Here is a 24,091-nt window from a genome sequence, read left to right on the forward strand (position 1 = left end):
GGAGAGGTGGAGAGCAAAGGGGTTAGTTCAGGTAGCAGATGGGAAGGAATGCAGGAATGAGCAAACAACAGAGCGAGAAAGATCTGCATGCTATCTTTCAGAAATCAATTTAAAATCCACTGGAATTTTCCCCACACATATGTTTGCAATCCATCTTGGATTTCTTTGTAAGGAACAAAATAGTTCATTGTACCTGGTTATTACTTGAAACCAACCACCAAGTTTGTAGCATTTAAATCCACAGAAATGCTCTCCGTTGTGTTAGCGATAACTGTAGATGCAGGATAAATGATTTCTTCAACCGTCACGTATGTCCCTGTTAAAAATCCAACAACTCCAATAACAGCTATAAAAATGTCTTTAAATATCATCCATAAACTTAAGTTTTCCTTGTAGAAAGTGAGGATTTCAACCAGAGGTGGCAGAATCAGTGCCAGAGTGCTGCTGCTGACAGCTCCGACGAAAGAAATCACCAGGTCTAGGCGAGGAATCAACACTGCTACAGCACCTAGAACACACAAAGTGCAACAGTGGCTTCAGATTCATTGTCCTCATGAAAAATCAAACATGGAAAACACATAATCCAATGGTTTCAGGCTTTCTAAGAAGTTGCATCATTTGCTATTTTCCACCTACCAGTGATGTACGTTATATCATAAAATCACTGCATGGTCTGGTTTGGAAGGGACCCCAAGGATCACAGAGTTCCAATCCTCCTGCCACAGGGAGGGGCTTGAGACATTTTTGCCTGAAGAAAACTGAGGGGTGAACTTGTCAATGCTTATAAATATGTGAGCGGTGGGGCTGTCAGGAGGATGGAGTCAGTCTTTTTTCAGTGAAGCCCAGTGACAGGGCAAGAGGCAAAGGGCATAAACATGAATAGAGGAAGTGCCACCTAAACGTGAGGAGGAACATCTTTGCTGTGAGGCTGTCAGAGCCCTGGGACAGGCTGCCCAGAGGCTGTGGAGTCTCCAACTCTGGAGAGATTCAAAACCCACCTGGGCGCTGCCCTGTGACACCTTCTCAAGGTGATCCTACTCTGGCAGGAGGTAGCACTAGATGACCTCCAGAGGTTCCGACCAACCCTGTCATCATAGGAGCTGAAATTGGAGCATGGTGGGACACCAGGAGCCCCCACATTCCCTCCTGGGAGATGCCAGAGAGTCCTTAGCAGCCAAGAGCCAGAACGGACCATGGCACTGCCACTCCCACTGCGCAGCTCCACGGCCACCCTGGCCCACCAAGTCCAGTAGAATTTTGTCCTTCCCCAAACCATCTACCCCCCAGGTAGGAGCCCACCTCAACCCCTACAGCCAGGGACACTCGGCTCTTCAGGCCAAGAGCACAGGCAACTGTTGGCCATTGTTCCTGCCTGTCTTTCAGGCTCAGCCATCCTGCACCAACTGCCTGGCCAGCAGCAGCCCTTCCCTGCAGCCCAGGGAGCGTGCTGGGCAGCGGTGGGGGTGGAACCCCAGGGACCACTGGCAGGTATGGCAGCCCTTGCTGCTTCAGCACCCCAGCACCCTCAGCATGTACCCCCACGGGCACTGCCAGCCATCCTATCAGTCCTGTCTCCATGGCAGTTTTGGCACGGAGCTGGACAACATCGCCCATCAGGACTGACTCGCTGGAGGAAACCTGGAGTGTCCCCCCAGCCCAGCATGGCTCCCACTCCCCCACACAGGTTTGCAGAGCACTCCAGGCAGCTGCATGTTTGGCCCCTGGGTCTTCCAGGTCAACCTGCCTCCCCCAGGCAGCTTGACATCTGGTCAGAGCAACACGGCTCCAATGGGTGCTGTCCCGGGAGGCCCATGGGCCTGCAGCACCTCTTCAGTGCGGACAGCCTCTCTGACCCCCCAGGGCCAACCTCAACAGGTCACACCCAGCAGCCATCAGGGAACAGCGGTGATCCCGGACCCTCCAGCACTGCTGACCTCCATCCCTGGTAACCAGTATGTCGAGTGGCAGCCCACCAACAGCAACATCCCTGGCATGGCTGCTCCTTCTGGGACACACCCAGGCAGCATGATCCTCCTGGGCAGCACCATCCCACCCTGCCCCTCTGCTGGGGACAACAACCAAGGCCCTGGGGAGCCGCATGGAGACTGTTTGCTGTCCATGGAGGAGCTTCTCGATGAGGCTCTGCAGCTATTTGGTGTCACCCCAGACACAGTGAGTGAAATCCAGGCTGGTCCCGGAAGCAGCCCCAAGCCTGCGGACTCAGGGTGCACCAGCAGAGAAGGGAAAGCGCTGGCCCCAGGCCCCTCAGTGTTCCCAACAGATATCACTGGCTACCAGCACGTCAAGGGGCAGCCTGCCCAGACCAACGCCTCTGGAACAGCCACACCTGCAGAGGCACAGGCGGCGGGCACCAACATTCCCCCCAGGCAGCGATGACTCCCCCAGCATGGCTCCCTGGCACCTGGCAAGAGACCTTGAAGTGTCTGATGAGGAGCTTCTGCAGGAGGCACTAAGGCTCTTGGGATGCTCTCTGGGCATGGCAGGGGACAGACAGGACAGTCCCAAGAGAAGCCCCATCTCTGGACAGCCTGCCCAGACCATCATCTCGGGCACGGCTACTCCTGAGGAGGCGCACCTGGGATACAACACCCCCCCAGGCAGCAACAACCTCCCCAGCCCTTCTGTGACCTCCCACATCCAAGCCCTTGTGGCCCTCCCTGGAGACTCTGCATTTCCAGAGGAGGTTCCACTCGAGGAGGCACTGAGGGTCTTTGGCTGCTTGTTGGATGAACCAGGCACCAGCCAGGACAGTCCCAGCCAGAGCCTCAAACCTGCAGACCCTGGGGGCACTGGCACAGCCATCCCCCACATCAGCTTCGCCTCCCTCTCGCTGCCCGAGGAGCTGCGTACTGCCAAATACAGTGTCCCCGAGGTCACGGACATTATCCTGAGCAGCCAAGAACTGAACCCCATCTGGATGGAGTGCCAGGACCTGTTGGGGGATACAGGGATGGACCTGCCACCAACCCAGCACGCTGCCTCACAGACGCAGGGAAGGAAGCGGGGATGGAGCGTCTTGCCAAATCCACCCAGCAAGCGCAGGGCTCTTGCCAGCAGTATGGGGCTGCTGGGCTGGAGTAGACCCAGAGCTGGCATGAGGTGGAACTAAGGGGAGTGTGGTTTGGGGGACCATTGGAGGTGGGTGGTGTGGTTTTAGGAAGGGGTCCTAGAGTCTCTTTCATGGGACAGTTTTCTCTCTTGTTCTTCTCCATTAAAAGCTCTTTGCTGTGAACCAATCTCTCCCTGTTTGGGAGGGGGAGGGAAAGCAGGAGGTACTGTGACATAGCACCCAAGGGTTACAAAAGCCCCACCGTGCCCCAGATTGCAGCCAGCGAGCCATGAAGGTCACTGAGCCATCCCCAGGGACAAGTCACCACCAGCACGTCCGGCAACAGCAGCGCAGGGGGGAGTCTCCCCCATCTCCTTCCCTAGCGGCAGAAGCCTTTTAGCGGGGGAGCCAGGACAGGATGCGTCATGTCACGACACACCTTGGGGGCCAGGGAGATACACCACAACAAGGCCTGCGACATCTTCATCTCAAACAGGACCAGCATCCCCACCAGCAGAGATGGGGCTCAGCGCTAAGCCCTCGCCAGCCTCGCGCCCTTCCTTGGGTCCCAACGCAGATTCCCAGGACACTCTGCTAAGTGCCTCCCAGCCCAGCCTAATGTTTGCTCTCTGGAAATCCAGGCCTGCTGCTCGCTCTTCTCATCACACAAACCGTTTTACTTACAACCTCTTCGCGATCACTATGACCAAGACCATCCCAGCAGTCCTTCTCCATTCACAGCTCACCAGGCTAGGAGGACATCTTTCCAGTCGGCCCCCTGACTGCTGGGGACAAAACAAGTCCTTTCCCCCTACCTTCAGGAATCTCCCAGGCCTGCTGCTTACAGCAGCATGCTAGTCCCAGCTGATGAAGTCGGGAAAGCCCAAATCTCCCCTAGGGACAAGGCCTTCTCATCCAGACATGTCTCAGCATGGCCTACAGAGTAACTCCTTGGTGCTGGCATCCCCACTGGGTGATGCATAGCAGACACCCACGGCAACATCAGCTTTGTTTTCCATGTCCCGAAGCCTCACACAGAGGCTCTCAACCTACCACTCCGTCCTCACAGGCTCTACAGGCTGTACCATCACACCTCTCCCTTCTACACAGCACAAAACGTCTGCCTTGCCTGCTCTGCCTACCCCTCCTGAACAGCAGAGAGCCTCCATCCCAGCACTTGCAGGCGTGGGACTCGTCCCACCAAGTGCCACCATTGCCAGGCTAGCCCAGCCCTGGGAACAGAGCAAGGTTCCCAGCCAAAGGCTGCAAATCTCCATTTCCTTCCAAACTTCCATCTTTGCAAAGCACTCCATGCTCCCACCTGTATTCTGTTTGAGCCTTCTGCCCTGCTCCCATCCCTCCCCTGCACCTCCATCGCCCTGTCCCACCTCTCTCTGCTGCTCTTTCTCTATCTCTTCCTCCTCCCTGCTCGCCCTGGACTCCAGGAATGGGTATGGGGCGTCCCTACAGAGGGGGTGGTGGGGACTGTGAGTGTGAGGGGCTGGGCCCAGGGACAATGTTCCTGCTGGGACAGCAGCAAGGAGGTTCTCTGCTGTGTGCTGGTAGCTGTAGTCCTGGGGCACAGGGCTGCTGGTCAGACATGCTTCAGAAAGTCTGGATTAAGTGTTAGTTGATGCATTGCTCTCTCAAGGACCTTGATATCCAGGATCCTACTCCCAAGACAAAGCAGTGCCATAGAATTCTAGAATCACTGAATGGTCTGGGTTGGAAGGGACCCCAAGGATTATAGAGTCCTAACCCTCTGCTACAGACAGGGATACCAACCTCCAGGCCTGCATCTAGACAGGGTCCCTTCCAACTTGGCCTTGGACACCTCAGGGATGGGGCATCCACCACCCCTCTGTGCAGCCTGTTCCAGCACCTAACTGGTCTCTCTGTAAAGAACTTCTCCCTAATATCTAATCTAAACCTTCCCTCCTTTAGCTTCAATCCATTCCCCCTTGTCTGGCCATTGTCTACCCTTTTAACAAGTTGATTCCCCTCCTGTTTCTGTGCTCCCTTCAGAGACTGGAAGGCTGCAATGAGGTCCGCCCCCAGCCTTCTCTTCTCTAGGCTGAACAAGCCCAGCTCCCTCAGCCTCTCTTTGCAGGGGAGGTGCTCCAGCCCTCTAATCAGCTTCATGGCCTCCTCTGAGCCCTCTTCAGCAGTTCCACATCTTGTTTGTATTGGGGGCCCCAGATCTGGGCACAGTACTGCAAATGGGCCCTCACGAGGGCAGAGTAGAGAGGGACAATCACCTCCCTGTCCCTGCTGGCCACCCCTTATATAGGTTAATGCAAGTATTTGTGAGTAGGATCCATCTTCACACTCATGTGAGGTACTCAGTTTCACATGAGCTATCAGAGCTTCAAGTGAAATGGTTCTTGTACTCAGGCGGTTAATACATTTGGCCTCCAAATCATAGAGAAAATCTGAAAGTGACATAAAATTATTCAAAATGAACCAAACCCGCTAGCACTTGGCAGTCTGACAATCTTTTAAGTCACTTTTACCTGTAAACATACCTCTTGAATAACCTTGGTCTACACAAGCACATCCGATCTGTAAAATGCCACTCTATTAGTTACCCAGTTAATTAAAGGAGAACTTCACTCTGCCAAGGGACGACTCTCAGTACAAGGCCACCAAACATTTTAGTACAGCAGGGCTGATCTCACCTCCTGAAACCAACATTCAAGGAAACAGAATCCATCATGCTGGACCAGAACTACTTCTGGATTTAAACCCTTCACCTGGCACGCTGAGGCAAGGTACCCTGGTACAGGCGCACCAGGCGCCATGTAAAGTTTTCAGTTCTGGGTTAGAAAACAGCTTTTCACAGGCCAGCTGAGCACAGGCCTCTATTTCATCCCCTGCATGTGGCAGAAATGTCTCTCTTTTCCCTCACATGAATATATTGCCTTCGAGCTGAGAGACATTATTGTAAACGTCCACAGCATCTGCCAGCTTGTCCTTTTCTATTGCTTCTCATCCAGACATGGAAGCAACCAGGAAGAAAGGGAAGAGGGAAAAATGGTGTAAAAGCCACCATCAAATCAAAAATACCTCGTAATATGTTTTCCTTCTTCCATACCTCTCTTCTTAACTCTTCAGTCATACTCAAAACATGTTTAGCTTTAGAGAAACTCCTCCACCAACTAAATATTATGTAAACAATGTCTATGGTAATAAACAAATGGAAGGAGGAAGGAAATTCTCACATAACACATGGAGATGAGAACCAGAAGGTGCATTAGCAGCTTTACAACTTTTCAAGATGAGCTTTCTATTTGCAGAGCATCTTTGCTGTGGGTTGAATGCCACCAGCTGCTTCTGATTCTGAAAGGGATCATTGTGTTAGGGCTCTCCATTGAGAATATCTAACTTGGACAAAACTGCATTGGTAAATACACTTAAAATCCACTTGCCAAATACAACAGTTATCTGCTGCTGCCAGGTAACTGCTCACTGTATATTTTAATAAACCTAACTGCAGAGATCTCCCATGAATAGGAGGTAGGAAGGTATGATCCCACAGAGAGATAAAGGATTCTCCAGCCTATCCTATTTGGAAGAAACATATCACACACGGATCTGCCAAGAAAAAAATCCAATTAACTTGGTCTTGCTTGTCATGACCACAGTTTATTAACACACTATGATTCTACAGATATATGAGAGGCACCATGTGTCCGAAGGAAGCTTGGGCAGAGACAGGTGTCCTTCAGATACCTTAGAAACACCCTGACACTCAAAAATAGATAAGGCAAATGTTTTATCTCATGGTTACGATGGACCCACTCAATGCCAAACAGTTCTTCTACTGCATGAATACCATGTATAAAGACTGGAAATGCTACAAGTTTACACATTATCCAGGATGAAGCTGAATGAAACACAAAAGGATTGTGCCAAAGTTACTAAAAGCCACAAAGTACCCACCTCTAGAGCTTTTGCAGCCATAACTCCCCTCAAGCCATAGAAGTAGGCACCATGAGTGCCCAAATACAGGATGAGTGCTCAGACCAAAGAGCCTGGCAAGCATGCTTGGTACTTGCACAATTCATAATTAACTGAAAACTGCAGTGTATTTGCAATGGCTGGTAAAACTTTCAGCTAATGACTATGTTGAATATATTTTTCTGAAGCAAAAGAGAGGGCTGTACATTTACTATCTTGCCAATTTAATACATGTAGTGGGTGTATTTCGTTAAATATAGATTTTTCAACTTCCGTAATAGACCTCTTTCAATCCTGTATGGGTCCCAAATTTAGAAGGTACTCAGTAATTTCTAGTTCATAGTTTCGTTTGAAACATTCTACTTTATATAAAGAGTATTTTTCAGACTTTTTAATTGGAAAATATGAAATCACAGTTTACAGTTGCTTCAGTTTATAGAAAAGCAAAAGGTGTGTTGGTTTGGATCTTGTAAAAAATCTGTCTGGCTCAAACAAATCTGTATGAATCTGGATATTGCTGTGGGAGAGAAGCTTGGAAATGCGTTTCAGGGTTTTATCCCCTAACAATCCAAGAGAACTACAACTCATATTTATTATCTACTAAAGAACGTCCTCGAGAGTTAAGAAAGGGGCCTAGCTTCCAGAAGTATACGAGGCATTCCTACAGGCAGAGCCTGATTTTCTCAGCCACACATGGGTTTTAAAGTACAGAGCCAAGAAGAAATTCTGAACCTTGTATCAACAGTCATGAACAGTCATGAAACTTTCTGGTTTGGAAACTCTGGGAGTCCCAACTGAAGAAAGAAGTCCTACAATATCAATATCAGACAGATTTATTGGCCAACAGTTAAATTGCCTTCAGGCACAAATGAAAGAGCAAGAGCCATATAAACAAAGCATCCCACAGAGATAATGAGCAAGTGTAACATATTAACTCTACTTTAAACTCTACAGTCTAATTTCAAAACCCAGTAAGAATGGATTCCCCAGCCTGTCTCAGCCACGGAGTCACCCATTTGTGCCAGTTTGGGCTTTCTTGGGGGATTGGAGTACTAGAGTAGAATGTTTCTATTTTTGTAAGGGACGTATCATCCCAGCAGAAAGCCATTGTTAATTCTACACCATTTATACTATAGTGCTGCTTCTTTTACAGCTTTCTGTCCTTGTTACAGCATCAGCACATTGCTAGCCAGATGTGCTTGCTGTAAGTGATTTCAGTGAGACCACCAGGAAAAAAAAGTTTGCCATCCCTTTACTACCACCCAACCGAACTGCCTCGTAACTTCAGATGGAGTCAAGTATCCAACCACCATATTTCAGTGCTTCCTCTGGTAATCAAATACCAAGCTACTTTATTTCTATCAAAAAGCAATGCATATGCCAGGATAAATCCTTAAGCAAGATGGGTGCTGCTGTAATTAGGGTCTATGGATCTAAGTACAGATTTTATTATCATTTTGGTCCTGTGCATACGCAGATCAAAAGCAAAATATATGATGACTTCATCTGGAGATTTTAATGATACAGCCTTTATTCCATGTTTCTAGTAGGACTTAATTTATTTAGGAGTATCTTACAGGTAGCCAGAAAGCAATTTTGAAATTTAAAATGCTAATAATACTGCTAATTTCTACTAAATTTTCCTTTAGCCCAATAATAAAGCCATTTAACGTTTCTTTACTAAAATCATTAAAATAAATTAATTTCCAGGTAGTACCAGATTTTAATTTTTATCTAAGTATTCAAACATAATTCTGACAAAAACCAGGTCAGCTGTATTTATATACAGGCATCTGAAGAAAAGAAGCGATACATATGTTACCAGACCAGCAGTATGGCCCAAGCTAGTTGCTCTAACACCACATTTTATGAATATACATTGTCGAAAAGACTGTGGGCTTCTTAAGCACGAGGAATGCTGGAGTGGTAACTTCATAGAGTTGAAAGGCAAAATAATTCTCTCAAGTGATACACACTGAGTTCTCCTCAAAGGCAGGGACAGCGCTGAAGAGGTTCCTGTTCTGCAGGATGTCCACACACACCAAACTTATTCTCTATTCGTACCACTTTTCCAGGACTAAACCAGAAGACTGGAGCACTGATGCATTAAAGATGGGTATTTGTCATACATACAACTTTCCAAAAGAACAAAGCAAAATTGTACTCTTAACAGACAGTGATTATGATACCAAGAAGTCCTTGTTAGGAAAAAAAATACCTACAATTAAATGTTTGCCAAAGAATTCTGGCTGTTGGCAACACGGCACTTCAGAATACCAACCTGAATCCTCCCTCCTTTTCTAATATCCCAGGCTGTGCCCTCTGCCCATCTTTCCTTACTGCAGTAGTGCTCAGCCAGTCAAACTGGCATCCTCTTCTTCCCTTCACATGACTGCACTGCTTCCTGAACCCCCTTCCCCAATGCAGCACCTTTATATTTTCTTCCAACTTCTTTTCACCAACATTCTCGTTCACATTGCCCAAGTTTTGGTTTTCTGCTTTATCTCCCAAGAGAACAGAAAACCGATTCTCTTCTATGGACTACTCCAGAAAGCTTAGCAGGTTTGGCTGTGAGAAGTTCACATGTGCAGGCTGGACAACTAGAAAGTTGGGATAGTTACAGCTTCTTAAGTGGTCATTTGAGCAGGGAAAACTGTGTCCTGTTTGCTGTGCAAATGCATTTCCATGCACTGTATATGAGTTACACCTTCCATCTTGGTTTGAATGCAGGCAAGTGCTACCTCCTGGACATGGAATCATGTCAGGGGGACACTACAGACTTATTTAGAGAACCTCAGTAAATCATTTAACTCCTTTTTGTAAAATGGTAACATACTACATCACAATTAAAATAATTCACATTTAAAAAATAATTTACAAAATCTAACAAAAATCTAACAGAACAGAAAAAGCTGTTCGTATAAACAAATAACAAAAAATAATGCCTTCCCTCAGAGTTCCACAGTGGAAACTAAACTGCATTTTGATATGTATGTACAAAGGAATATGAGTCCAAGTAGAAACCTATTAGTAGCCTGAAGATACAGAGCTCTGCACACAGGTAGAAAGAAATCTTCTTATTGATGGATGCAGTTAAAAAAAAATCAGGTAAAGATCCTGATATTACATCATTGTTAATTAGAAATATATTTTTTTTCTGGCTAAAAATGCTGATTAACATAGGGCTTGAAGAGAAGATATCAAAAAACTGTAAGATAGATACAATTTTTAAAAATTTAGACACAATCCTAACAAAAATAACTTTCTTAACCCAATTTCTTAAAAGGCATGCTTTTAAATCAGCTCAGCCTCAAACCCAAAACCAAACCACATAAGGAAAAAAGCAGAAGGTAAATTGCAGTCATATTACAAAGTGAAAACTTCTACTTTCACGTTGGAGAGAAAAAGAGATACAGCTTGCAAGCAGGACAACCACACACATATGCTGGGCTTCATTCCCTCTGAAGTTATCACCACCATTATCTTCCTGAAACATATAGTATGTGGAGACAGAAAGCACTTCACATCATTTGCCCTCACACTACAACTCACTGTTTAGGACCACTGTGTCCTATGTTAGTAGGGAAGACTAGACTCATACAAAAGAAGACAGTTTTAAGTAACCTTACCCTTCGTGATGAGAGGTAATTGAGGACACTGTCCCAACATATTGCAGAGCCCTAACCTCCTGTTCAGGAAAAGGGGAAGATCCATCCCTTCACCAGAGTGGTCCACATCAGCTTCTCAAAAATGTGAAAGTAAATTTGAGCCCACAGATTTTTTACAAGATTACCTAAAATACCTGCACTCAAGTTATGACTGGCACATACTGCTGGTGTGAGAGCCCCTCTCTCCAGTGCTCCCCCATGCTCCATCAATAAAATGTCTCCCCCCTATTTGTCTGCACCAGATTCACGGATCTGCACCCATTTAAAGCAGAATCCAGTGTCACAACAGTCCCAAGCAGGAGGAGGCTGTGCAAGCAGGTAAAGGTTTACAGGGATGGAGTAACAGGAATATGGCCAGAAGGCAATTCTTCCCCTGCTTACCTCCTCAGGACTACGCTGAGTGACCTCCTCAATCCCATCAAAAGTCAAAGCAGGAGTTAACAAACTGTTTGGCCTCCTCATCCTGTTCTGTCTGCATCCCATCAGATCTTCTGAATTAATTTCTTTCTATTAAGCACCCCTCTAGGTTGGCAACATGTAAAGCAAAGCAGGAAGGGAGGCAGCAAGGAAGCTCCTCATGCTGCAGGCTGCCCAGAGCTGCAACACCATATGATCTTCCTTAAACCAGCAAGCACAGATGCTTGGTGCAACACATGCTGGATTACATGGAAGTGAATTTCACCATTTAGTTTACTTCAAACCATGAGCTAACAAATGACACCTGATTAGACTGTCACACCTGAAACACTGTATTTATTTATTCATCTGTCTCCACAGTAAATTTATTTGAGTTTTGCTACTGATACTTCATCATGCAAATCTTTTACCATATAAATCTTTTCAAACATTTCAGTGAAAAAATGTAAATAACTCCTATATGCAGCTAGACTGAACAGATGAATGGAAAGCATGCAGCAAAACTCATTACTGAGCTCTAAGTGGATGATGCTATACCATTACAGCACTGACACTGCTCCCACTGTCAATCACTCTCCTTCAGATATCTGATTCTATGGACCCACCAGAAAGGAGTCTGCAATTAAATTTCTGTCCTCTTTGTCTCAGTATCTTAAAATAAATGGCAAGACTGAGACAGCTGAAGGGCTCCCAACAGCGCAATCAAAAATTAATGTTTGCTCATGCAAGGACAAGCCTATTTTTGCTCTGGGGAGCAGAGTTGAAGAAAAGAGTTAAGAGCAGTGGCTAAGCCTTGAAGAGCCAGCCATGCTGCTTCCAATGCTGCTGTTCAGTCATATATCCTTCCACTTACTGTCATCACTCCATACTCCCCAACCTTTCTCTTGGATGCACTATGTATATGAAGCTATGTCAAGGAGAGTAGTCAGTGACCCGTGGCTACTCTCCTGTCTCCTAACAAAAGCAAAATGCAGGCAGTAAGAAGTTAATATAATTTTATATTACAAACTTTGTCTTTCCCTCACCCTTGAAAATAAAAATTTCATTACGTACCATGTTATTGTTGCATAAAGCAAATGAAAAAATAATGTAATTAAGGACAAATTGAACATATTTACAATTAATCGTAAGCTACTATACTTTGTTCCATAAATACTAAACATGTACATATGAAGGAGAAACATCGCCAAAGACACCTTTAAGAATAGTTAAAATTACTTATTTTTATCCTTCAAGCTTCTTGTCCTATTTAATAATAAAATCTTACATTGTTTATTAAAGATTACTAAAGAAAAAGCTAATTAAGATGACTACATATATATAGGTTACTGTGGAGTCCTTTTGGCAAAACAAAATCCATCAAGATGTCAAAAATCATAATAGTGGTGCCAGATAAATTATCTTCTCTAATTGCCATCTAAGAACTAAAAAAGTATTAAATAATAGACTTTTAGCTCCCCTAATTATTCAATAAATTACAGAACAAGGAGATTCTGTTCTGGGTTACTGCAGTAAAACTTCTGAGTTACGAGTTGCTGACCTGTGTTTGGGGGTGTTGTACATGCTACAGCCTCCATTAGCAGGAAAAAATAAATCTGCCCATTTTCAAACACGAAGACTCATCAGGAGACCAACTTGTCTAAGGAGGGAACTTAAAAAAGGGAACTAAGAAGACAGCACATAGGGGATGGAAGCAGGGACAAGCTACAGGGGAGAAATTTAGAATCATCATGTGGTTATGTCTGGACAGTCTCAGGAAAGCCAAAGCTCCACTGAAGCAGAGATGTCCAATAAATGCCAAGGGCAGTAAGAGCTTTTACAACCACACTCGTAATAAAAGGCAGAAGAAGAAGAGTATATGTCTGCTGCTGAATGGAGTGTGGGATGTGTGACAGCACACTCAGGTAAGGCTGAGGAACTCAGTGATGGCTTTGCCTCAGCTGGTCTCCCAGCCACTGTGATTAGTGAAAGAACATAGCAAAAACTATCATCAGCGGAAGAGGACTGAGTCACAGATTATTTGAAAGAACTCAAACCATAAAGGTATACAGGACATGATGAGTTGCATCTAAAAGCATGGAAGAGAAATGGCCAACATCCTTTTAACACCATTCTATATTGATGTGGTGGTTTGACCCTCTGTGGAGGCCAGATAGCCACCAAAGCTGCTCTATCACTCCCCTTTGCAGCTGGACAGGGGAGAAAATATATATTGAGAGGCTCAGGAGTTGAGATAAGGACAGGGAGAGATCATTCCGCAGTGAGCAGCACGGACAGAACAGACTCAGCACAGAATAAAGGAAAGAAAACTCTCTAATCTATGACACTGCCCTGCACACCCAGTGACACCAGAGTCGGGTAAGGAGAAGTGTGACCAGATCTTAAAGCACCTCCTGCCACCCCTCCCTTCCGAGCAGACTTCACTTTAGTCATGATTTTGCTCCCTTCTTCCTTCAAAGGAGGGCACGGGTGGCAGGGGAGAATGGGGGTTTTGATCAGTTCCTCACAAGTTGTTTTCTTCTCAGGTGGGGGAAGGGCCCTCACCCTTACTCTGCTGTACCATGGGGTCCCACTGACAGAAGACAGTCCTCCACGAACTTCTCCAATATGAGTCCTTTCCCAAGGGACTTCAGCTCTTCCCCAGCTGCCCCAGCATGGGTCACTGCTATGGGGTGCAGTCATAAATCATAAAATGTCTATGTCTCTCAGGTAGACTGTTCCAGCTTGGTCCTCCACAGAGTCACAAGTCCCCCTGAGCAAACCTGTTCTAGCATGAGTCTCTCCCTCTCTGTCTCTCTCTGTGTCCATCTTCCATGGGCTGCAGGTCCTGTCAGGAGCTTGCTCCAACGTGGGTCACTGTATCTTACATTTGTCTCCACCTGCTCCAGCGCGGGGCCTCTCCATGGGCTGCAGGTGGGGTCTCTGCTCCCCAACATCTTCCATGGGCCACAGAGGGACACACCCCACCATGGTTTTCTCTACAGACTGCAGGGGAGTCTTTCTCTTCAGCATCTGCAGTGCCTCCTCCCAAGCTTCTTCACTGGCTTTGGTATCTGCACAGTTCCTTATATCTTCTCACTCCCTTTTCTGGGGGCAAAAAGTGGCTGCTTGAGTTTTTTCCTCCTAAATGTCATTTCCAGAGGTGCCATGACCATCACTGATGGGCTCAGCCTTGGTCAGCAACAACTCCGGCCTTGAGCTGGCTGGTGTTTGCTCTGCCAGGCCTGCAGAAAGCTTCTGGCTGCTTCTTGAAGAAGCCACTCCTGCACCCCCCTCTCCTCCAACAGAACCCTGCCATGCAAAACCACAATAACTGTCATGGAAATCGGTGGAGACCCCTGGTGACAGGGGAGGGGTGAAGTAACTGTCATCAAGAAAGGTGAAAATAATAATCTAGAGGAATATAGGCGAGGCAGCTTCACTTTGTCCCTGGAAATCATGGAGCAAGTTGTTTTGAAGCAAACTTCTGGCCACGTGACAGAGAAAAAGACGACTGGGAACAGAAAATCATAGAATCACAGAACATTCATGGAAGGGACCTATGAGGATCATCGAGTGCAACTCCTGGTTCTACACAAGTCCAGCTAAGTGACTGAGGGCGTTGTCCAGATGCTTCTTGAACTCAGCCAAGTTCGGTACTGTGACCCCTTCCCTGAGGAGCCTGTTCCAGTGCCCAACCACCCTCTCACCTAATATCCAACCTAAACCACCCCTGTCGCAGCTTCATGCCGTTCCCTCGGGTTCTATCCCTGGTCGCTGATGTCTCAGGGGAGATCAGTGCCTGCCCCTTTAGTCCCCCACATCAGGAAGCCACAGACCGTTCTGAGGTCTCCCCTCAGCCTCCTCTTCTCCAGGCAGTACAAACCCAGGGACTTTAGCCTTTCCTCATAAGACTTCCCCTCCAGAGCCTTCCCCATCCTCGTTGCCCTCCTGTGGCCACTTTCCAATAGTTTTGTGCCTCTCTTGACCTGTGGCACCCAAAACTGCATCCAGTACTCAAGGCAAGGCCGCACCAGTGCAGTGTCAAGAGGGACAGTCACGTCCCTGGACCGGCTGGCCATGCCATGCTTGATGCACCCCTGAATACGGTTGACCCTCCTGGCTGCCTGGGCACACTGCTGGTTCATGGTTAACTTGCTGTTGTGACCAAGACCCTCAAATTCCTCTCAGCATGGCTGGCCTCCAGCATCTGATTCCTCCAGTCTGTATGTGTAGCCAGGGTTGCCTCTTCCCAGGTGAAGAATCTGCCGTTGCTAAACTTCATGTAGTTAAGCTTAAAATATATTTATCTAGAGTAAGCCATGCCTAATTATCCTGATTGTCTTTTCTGATACAATGACTGGATTTATTGAGGAGTTGGCTCATGTAGTTCTCATTTAATTAATTGAACTGCCCTGTTTATTTTGGGCTGATTTTGGTACAATCAGTACATATTGCACCTGGCACATACTATTTTATTACTGACATGAGAAGAAATGGCTTGTGAATTCACTGCAACTTATCAAGAGTAAATTAAAAAATGTCTACAAAAAGACAACAATCACAGTGCAGTGGGATGACCAATGCATTTCTAAAACAATGCTTTGCAACAGCTGGTGTCCCAGACACGAGTTAGTTAAAGCCTGCTGTGTTGATTGATGATATGGAAAAAACAAGCTGCCAGCTTCCCAGAGAGAATCACATGCAGTAGCTAGTTGAGGTTCAGCTCCCTGTGTTGACAGGCTTAGGCAGATTAAGTACTGAATTATGGCCGGCAGTCCAAATCCATCAAAAAATGCAGTCATCTGCAGATGTTTTTAATCTTAATTTGTTGGCATTTCACCTTGCAAAGTGAAGTTCAGAGAGAGCCACTTGCTTCATCATGTAGGAAAATTCAACTGCCAAATGCATAGCTGCCTACAGCTCAGCACAGGGAAATCCAGGCGCTGTGTGTGTTTGAAGCACCGTCCCCTCCCAGAGCCCAGTGAGCCGTGCTTGCCACAGGCTGGGGCTTGCTGCGCATGTCACACTGTGCTGGGTGCCCAAAACACCCCCTGTATGCTATGCATGCCCAGGAGAGGGGGTCACCCTCCTTCATTCTTAATTATTTGTTACTCAAGCAAATCGATGCCCAACATATATACGTGACTGCACACCATAAACCTGCACTGCTATATACTGTCCGTCAGCTCCAATTTGCAAAGAACTCACCATCATCTTTTCAACTTACTGGGAGAGGGAGACCACCCACCTTAGAGCAGTTACACAGGAATAGAGGGACTCAGGTTCAGAGCTTTCCATAAGGAGTTGAGGTTTAACTCCCACTTAGAGTGTCTCAGACACCAAGTTTATAGTTCTTAATCTACACCATTACCTTTCAATTCTTTTTTTTTCCTAAACAGAACACTGCTAATTAAATCACCCAAAGAAGTTTGCCAAAAATTTCATTTTACTCCAAAGACATAATATTATAAAAACTGTCTTTTTTTTTCATTCTTTTCTTTTTTTTTTTAAAGATCCCTAAATTGCTGATTCAATGAAGTCTTGCCAGAGGAATTCTCATATTTTCTGGAGGGTTTTTAAAACACAGTGCCATTTTGTCACTTCTTAAGGAAGGAAAACATTTTAAAACCTGTGTGTGCTATAAAAATACAAATGATCTAGCTGTCAAAAGTCTCATTATGACTTCTGAAAAAGCAGGCTTTTTGAAAGAAATGCGTTTTCTTATATTCCCAAGTTTAGTAAACTTACATTGCCAATCAGCTTTTTATTTAAGAACGAAGCAGTTTAGTTTCCTGCTCTATAATGGTCAACATAAAACAGCAGGGAGTCTTCATGTCAAGAAATTTTCTGTTACAAAATGTATTTGTAACAGCCAGTGATTTGACGGATCTGCACAGGATGTAGTCATAGGTTGCTCAGAAACAGTAGTGCACCAAACAAGCACTTACCTGAGAAGGAAGTATGGCAAAACAGTAGAAAGCATCTTTATGGACTACAGAATGGAAAATTAAGATTTTTGCAGTCTATCAGTAGACAAACAATGCAGCTGGCCTAAAGGAATGGCCAATGAAAGTGATTTTCACCACTGTAAAAGGACCAGAACAAGATGATCGCTCAAACAGCTTACAATTCCCTCACAATTGTTAGTTTGGGATTGTAGGTCCTGCAATTTTGTAATCTCTCTCCATAAGCAAAGGGAAGGCTCTTGCAGTTCGTAGGGCCAATGGTATCCTGGGCTCCATCAGGAGAGGAGTGGCCAGCGGGGACAGGGAGGTGATTGTCCCTCTCTACTCTGCCCTTGTGAGGCCCCATCTGGAGTCCTGTGTCCAGATCTGGGGCCCCCAATACAAACAAGATGTGGAACTGTTGGAGAGGGTTCAGAGGAGGCCACGAAGATGATTAGAGGGCTGGAGCACCTGCCCTACAAAGAGAGGCTGAGGGAACTGGGCTTGTTCAGCCTGGAGAAGAGAAGGCTGTGGGGGGACCTCATTGCAGCCTTCCAGTACCTGAAGGGAGCTTATAAGCAGGAGGGGATTCCACTTTTTAAAAGAGCAGATAATGGCAGGACAAGGGGGAATGGACTAAAGCTAAAGGAGGGAAGGTTTAGATTAGATATTAGGGGGAAGTTTTTTACTGAAAGAGTGGTGAGGTGCTGGAACAGGCTGCCCAGAGAGGTAGTAGATTCCCCATCCCTGAGGTGTTCAAGGCCAGGTTGGATGGGGCCCTGGGCAGCCTTGTGTAGATCCAGGCCTGGAGGTTGGTGTCCCTGCCTGTGACAGGGGGGTTGGAGCTCTATGATCCTTGGGGTCCCTTCCAACCCAGACCATTCTACGATTCTATGATTCTATATCCTTAGAAACAAAGTGTTTAATCTGGGCACAGAAAACCTGTTTCCAGCCTTTTTTGCTCACTCTGGTCCATTTAGTAGCTTTGGAAATATCATGCCTTGGCTTCCTTATCTGCAAGATGGCAATAGCAACAGTGACTTCTTTTGTAAGGCATTTTGACAATGACAGATAAAAACAATATGAAAATAATGAACTTCTGTATCACTGCAGTTAGAGTTTTAATACTTATGCTGGCACTCTGATATCAAAGAGCATTATTCTTAATTGTCAATGTGCCTACATGATACAGCAAATAAGGAACTGAGCCAATGCTACATGACCAGACACCGTTTTTTGGGTGATCCTCAAATGCCTTGCAGTCTGGTTTAGGTATGGTTTTCGTCCTATACAAAACTCTACCATAACTCTTCATCAATTCTTTTAAGAGGACAGTGAAATGACTGTGTGCAAATATATTTTAGAAAATAGTATAGATTCCCACAGGATAAAAGGCAATATAAAAAACAAGGCATTATTGTGCTATAAGGCCATTTTTTAACTAGCAGGCATTACAACCAGTGCTGCCAACATCCTTAAAAGTATCAGTTTCACAAAGTGAAAACGGTGCTGCTGGAAGCATTCCAAATAAAGATGCAGAAACCTGGCAAATTGAGTGAGTATGCTTCCAGTTATAGCTCATCTGAGATGAGTGTGAAGCATGGTGCTGATATCTGTCCTGTAGCTCTTTAGATACTCATTATCTAACTTTCCACGTGAAAAAAACCCCAGCAACTTCCTTCCCCAACAGTGACTGTTGAGTTACTGTCAAAACTCAATGCCTCTTTCTTTCACAGAAGTGGCAAAGAGAGGTAAAATTTCAGATAAAAGTTCTTAAATTAACTTTAATTTAAATTAGGTGTTATGTTCTTACTTAGAAGCATAATTCTGCATTCTCCTGGAGAAACTGGCTGCTCATGGCTTGGATGGATGTACTCTTCACTAGGTAAAAAACTGTATGACTGGGCCCGAACAGTTGTGGTGAACGGAGTTAAATCCAGTCAGTGGCCAGTCACCAGTGGTGTTCCCCAGGGCTCAGTACTGGGGCCAGTTCTCTCTTTAATATTTTTCAGTGACCTGGATGAGGGGATCAAGTACACCCTCAGTAAGTTTTCAGATGACAAGAGTGTTGATCTGCTCAAGGGTAGGAAGCCTCCCTCTACAGAGGTATCTCAACAGGCTGGATCAATGCAATGAGGCCAAATGTAAGAGGTTCAACAAGGCTCAGTGTTGGATCCCACACTTGGGTCACAACAACCCCATGCAACGCTATGGGCTTGGGGAAGAGTGAGTGGAAAGCTGCCTGGTGGAAAAGGACCAGGGGGTGATGGCTTAGTGGAGGACTTGGCAGTGCTACATTAATGCTTGATGATCTTGAAGGTCTTTTCCAACCAAAATGATTCTATGACTAAACAGTAACCAATTAAATGTAATGGGATTATTTTTTTTCCTCTTCATTATATGACTACTCTGTTAACCCAAAGTTCAAAGTCAACAGAAAAGGAGAGACTGAACATAGACATTTCTTTCAATTTACCTGTTCCAGGGTGGGTTCGTATTAGATACAGATTTCAGAGAACTCCTCCTTTGAAATTAGGAGAATAATGCTGTGGTTCAGTATTGCAGGAGAAAACCTCATCACCCTGAAGAATTCAGGTAGTCTCTCAAAACCATCACGCAAGTAGCACTCTCTACGTGATGATGATTTATTTGGCAAAATCAATTTTACATAAAACTATTTTGATTGCCAGCCATCATATATTTATCATTTTCTTCCAGCTAACAGACCTGGGAAATAATATGTCCTTTTTGCATGACTGTTAACACTTTTGTCACTTCCTAAAGGCAATAATGTAATTGTTGCATCACTGCTAAGATGTATTTTATTTCTGATAAGCCTATAATCAGCAGCTTAATTATATCAATGAATACAGTTAACCAAAAAATCCTCATAAAATGCAATACTGCCTCCATACAAATGACTGCATTAATTAAAATGTAATGGAATATTCTTGTGGAAATGATTTTGTACACTCACTCTATATGGTCTTCATATTAATAAAACTAATGTAAAGTAACATCAAAAAGTGATTTACAGTATGCTTGAACCTCATCAAAACACTAACATTCTTGAGTCAAAAATGCAAAGTGCAATGACTTCATTGTTAGCTCTGGATGACACTGTATTTCTATCAAATATTCAAATTTAGAGCACTTTTGTTAAGCAAAATTAGCCTTGTGGGGTAAGTATAAAAATCTTACACTGCTTCTTGTTCCCAAACCATTGATCTGGATGTTGCAGCTACTGCTTTACTATCAACCCAAACTGAGGGAGCAGTCTATTCCTTGCCAAGAGCCTTGTAAATATTGATTTAAGGATGCGATTTCAACCACAGAGTTAGAATATTGATCTCCCCATTGTCGGTATAAGAATAAATTTTACAAAACAAGTTTACTAAGAAGATAAAATTGCCACAAGTTCTGTCAATTAGAAGATACAATACTGCTGTTTATATATGAGAGGGAAGAATTTAATCTCGTTATTTTCCTCTAAAGACAAAGTTGTAAAAGAAAGAAGAAAAAGGTATTATGAAAATACTAACAGGAGAATGGTTATATCAGATGATCAGAATGGACTAAGATTTTCCAACATAAGTAAAAGAGTGAAAAATGATCATATAAGTGGATTTAAATAAAAAGGGGGTTATGGTAAGATACATTGGGTAATGTTGCTTTCCTGGGATGTACAAAAACTGATGATTGGATCAATCGTGAATATAACCAGCATGTAACAGAAAATCAGATTTTTATAAGTTAGGCTGAATGCCACAGAGCACCATGGAGGACATTAACATAATCAGAAAACACTGAAGGTCAAAATTTCACTCTCAGTCTCACTAGCATATATCCATACTTTGGTGGTAATGCACCACATTTGGGTAAATGAAAGTTTTGTGTCTACCCCATGCATTAAACTACTTGCTATGGTTACTAGATAGCTGTACGTAATTATAAGAGTATTATACTTATTTTAATTCATGTATTTTATATTATTTCTATCAATCACATATTAACACTTAAAGATAATAATTACAATAATACTTCCGTTTATGTATAAAAAGCAAAACAGAGCAAAAAAGATAGTATTTAATTGCAAAAAAGATAGGTATTTAATTGCAATCAATGTGGATAGATTAGACACACACTCAAGTTGGATGGGTCTTCTGAACTTGATCTTGGGGAAACCTATGAGATCCTCTCCCAGTGAGCTTTAAAAAGGACATGAGCAGTTTCTGTGCTATGGAATGCTGTGATTTTAGACCACCCTGTTGTCACCACAAGACCTCTTAAACACTCTCAAGGTAAATGATCAGTTTTGGATGAGACGAAGTACTCGGTGACACAGTATAAAAAAGGAAGTCTGTCAAAGAGGAGGAAGAGTAAATGAGAAGGTCTTATCCACCCCTTCATTTATGGCAAGTATTTAGCAAGTATATCCACATGAACAGATCATACAGCCATTCCTAACCATCTTCCTCTTCGGAGTGAATTGAAGTATTTCAGTAAGGCAGGGAAAGGAAAAACACAGCAAGAAAATATAACAGTAATGTGAAAATCTAACACAGCAAGGATGAAATTAATTTCAGTGCTATGCACTTTTTCTTAGTTGTGCTCTGACATTTTAAGGCTGTATACCTTCATTATGACGAGCTATCTTTAACGTCCTAACTCTGCAGCAAGCTGGTGAAGTCATCATAACAAAGTCACTGAGGACTTAATTCTAATACAGTTTCATCTGTAACTCAAGACTTAAAGCTACCTTTGCTTCCTCTTGCACATGGTAAGGGTAGAGGAAACAAAACAAAATAAAATTTTAAAAATTGCTAATTTTGACCGACAGTACTTCAGAAGACACAACAAGCAGCTAGCAGCCAGCAATTTCCCTTCAATCCCTTATAAAACAAGACAGACATATGAAAGCCTGTGGTGAGGATCAGCTTATCAAACCACTAATCATGAACAGCACTAAGGCATCATTAATATTTTAGCTTCTAAGCTTATTTAAAGCACTGGCAAAGAAAATGCGTGGAGTGACTAATTCCAGCTATGAAGTAGTTTTTTAAGAAACAACTTAAAGCAATGCAATGTTTCACTTTTATCAGAAAGAAAAAGAAGAACAAGGATGCTGGTATACAAACCAGCAGAAAAGTTATACTTTGATGGCCCTGAGTATTTTCTTTATTCTTAGTTGTTTTCAATATACAGTGAAAAAGTTCTCAAATATTTTCAAGAAATACTTTTGCTTCCTGTATCCACTGCAATCTTCAAAAGCATCACTTCCAATCTGCCTCTCATTTTAGCATCTTGAAAGAAAAAACCTGCACATTTGGCGCTCTGCACAACGATCTATTTATGGATGAGGATAAATATTTTTCCTCATTTATAAATTAGGAAATTATTTTGAAAGTAAAGGGCTTTTCTAATTAGAAGTCTGCATTCAGGACCTCCTGCAGTTGCAAGCCAAGTTTAGCAGCAGATGTCGTGCTGGGGCTCATTTCAGGAGTCGTCCAATTGACTTCTGAATTTTTTTCACTCGATACGCATTAAATATTCGATATCCAGATTTTAAATGTTCTCTCAAGTTAACCCAGTGATACAGATGGGGAAGAACACTTTTCACTCCTTTTTACATGAGCTCACACAAGACTGCAGTCAATCACAGATGCTGACTGCACTTCCCCTGCCTTCCCTGGGAAAGCAGACTGCAATCTACCAAGTAGTGCTGCTATATGCAATCACTTTGAGTCCCTGTCACTCCTAAATGTGGACAAAATTTTACCTAAATGCCTCTTCTTGTTGAGTGATGCCCAGAGCACTACACACAGAAGTTTAAGTCAGTTCTCCAGGGAACTCTCCGCATGGACTTTAGCAATCAGGGAATTTACCAAACCACAGTTTGCCTCTACTAGAATCACAGATGGGTATTGCTGGTCTACTGTTAGATAGGAAAAGAGCGATTACCACTAGGAAATTAAACCAAAATGTCAAGAACATGTAATCAAAAACCGTTCCTAGATATGTGTAGCCAAGTCTCTTCCTTCTTGCTCAGAAGTGCATTTTTTCCCATGTGCTGCATTTGTGATGAAGTCATTAAAACGTACATATCATTGCTTGAAACATTTTACTAATCCCTTAACTCTACCAGTTAGATCATTTTTCTTCTACAAGCTTATTGTGAGGACAGCCCTTCAAAAGAGAAATGAAATCCCATACATAACAGCTGTGTTATGGTTCCCTTTTCATCTTGATTCCTTGTTTGAGTTAGAAAGCAATACTCTAAAGCAGAAGTGGCTTCTGTATGTAGGTTGCAAGGACTGATATTAACTTTTCTTAGCATTTTTCTCTATATTGTTTATTATTCAGAAGCAAAACAAATCCTTTCAGTGTTATTGACAATAATTTTCAGTTTCCTTTCCTAGTAGAATTACTTTGCTCCCCAGATGTATTCATTCCCTTGTTTAGTAGCACATTTGATAGATACATGCTGTAGGTAAGACCTATGGAATTCTATCTTTCAAAAGCATATTAAGTAGCATCACACGTCTCCCTGTTAAGTACTTGATAGACTTCATTGTCAGTTAGTCAGAGGAATTTATGTGAGCAAACACTGCTTAACTGGTTTTATTTCATTTTTTGTACCTACCTTTTCCCAAAGTTGAACTACTCCTTAACAAAAATCTTTATCTTTCCTGAGCTAGCTCCAAGTAACTATTAGCTTGTAAGTCTCTACTGGCTATGTAAACATCCTGTCTGCAAAGATGAAAATTAATTACCTGGCACACTGGCTATCCCATCCTTCTTTAGAGCCAGGGGGAAGACTCATGTCACTCCAGGCTGACTGGATGCCACTGAAGGTACAGATACGACTTGGAATAAAAGGGAAAACAATTTGTGAGAGATTCCAATGGAATGAGGGAGAATTAGGGAAGTTGGGAAACTCTGCAGTCCCAACAAATCAGTCCATAAACTGTGACTTAATGGGTTAGGTTTTAATAAAAAGACTAATGAGGCACACAATTACTCAAAAGCTACATCACGGGCAGACTCCT

General features: G+C 44.0%; 1 protein-coding gene across 1 annotated transcript in view; it reads right to left on the reverse strand.

Moving 5' to 3' along the window:
* Positions 1–200: 200 nt before the first annotated feature.
* Positions 201–24,091, reverse strand: part of SLC36A4 (solute carrier family 36 member 4) — a gene marked incomplete at both ends in the record, with an annotated part of 119,804 nt that continues 95,913 nt past the window's right edge. The window contains one exon of the mRNA XM_084279335.1: positions 201–508. Within this exon, the coding sequence (XP_084135461.1) occupies positions 201–508 (308 nt within the window). The remainder of the gene's footprint in view (positions 509–24,091) is intronic.

The sequence above is a fragment of the Gallinula chloropus genome, assembly GCF_964237585.1.
Source record: "Gallinula chloropus genome assembly, chromosome: 1".
In the NCBI taxonomy this organism is placed as follows: domain Eukaryota; kingdom Metazoa; phylum Chordata; class Aves; order Gruiformes; family Rallidae; genus Gallinula; species Gallinula chloropus.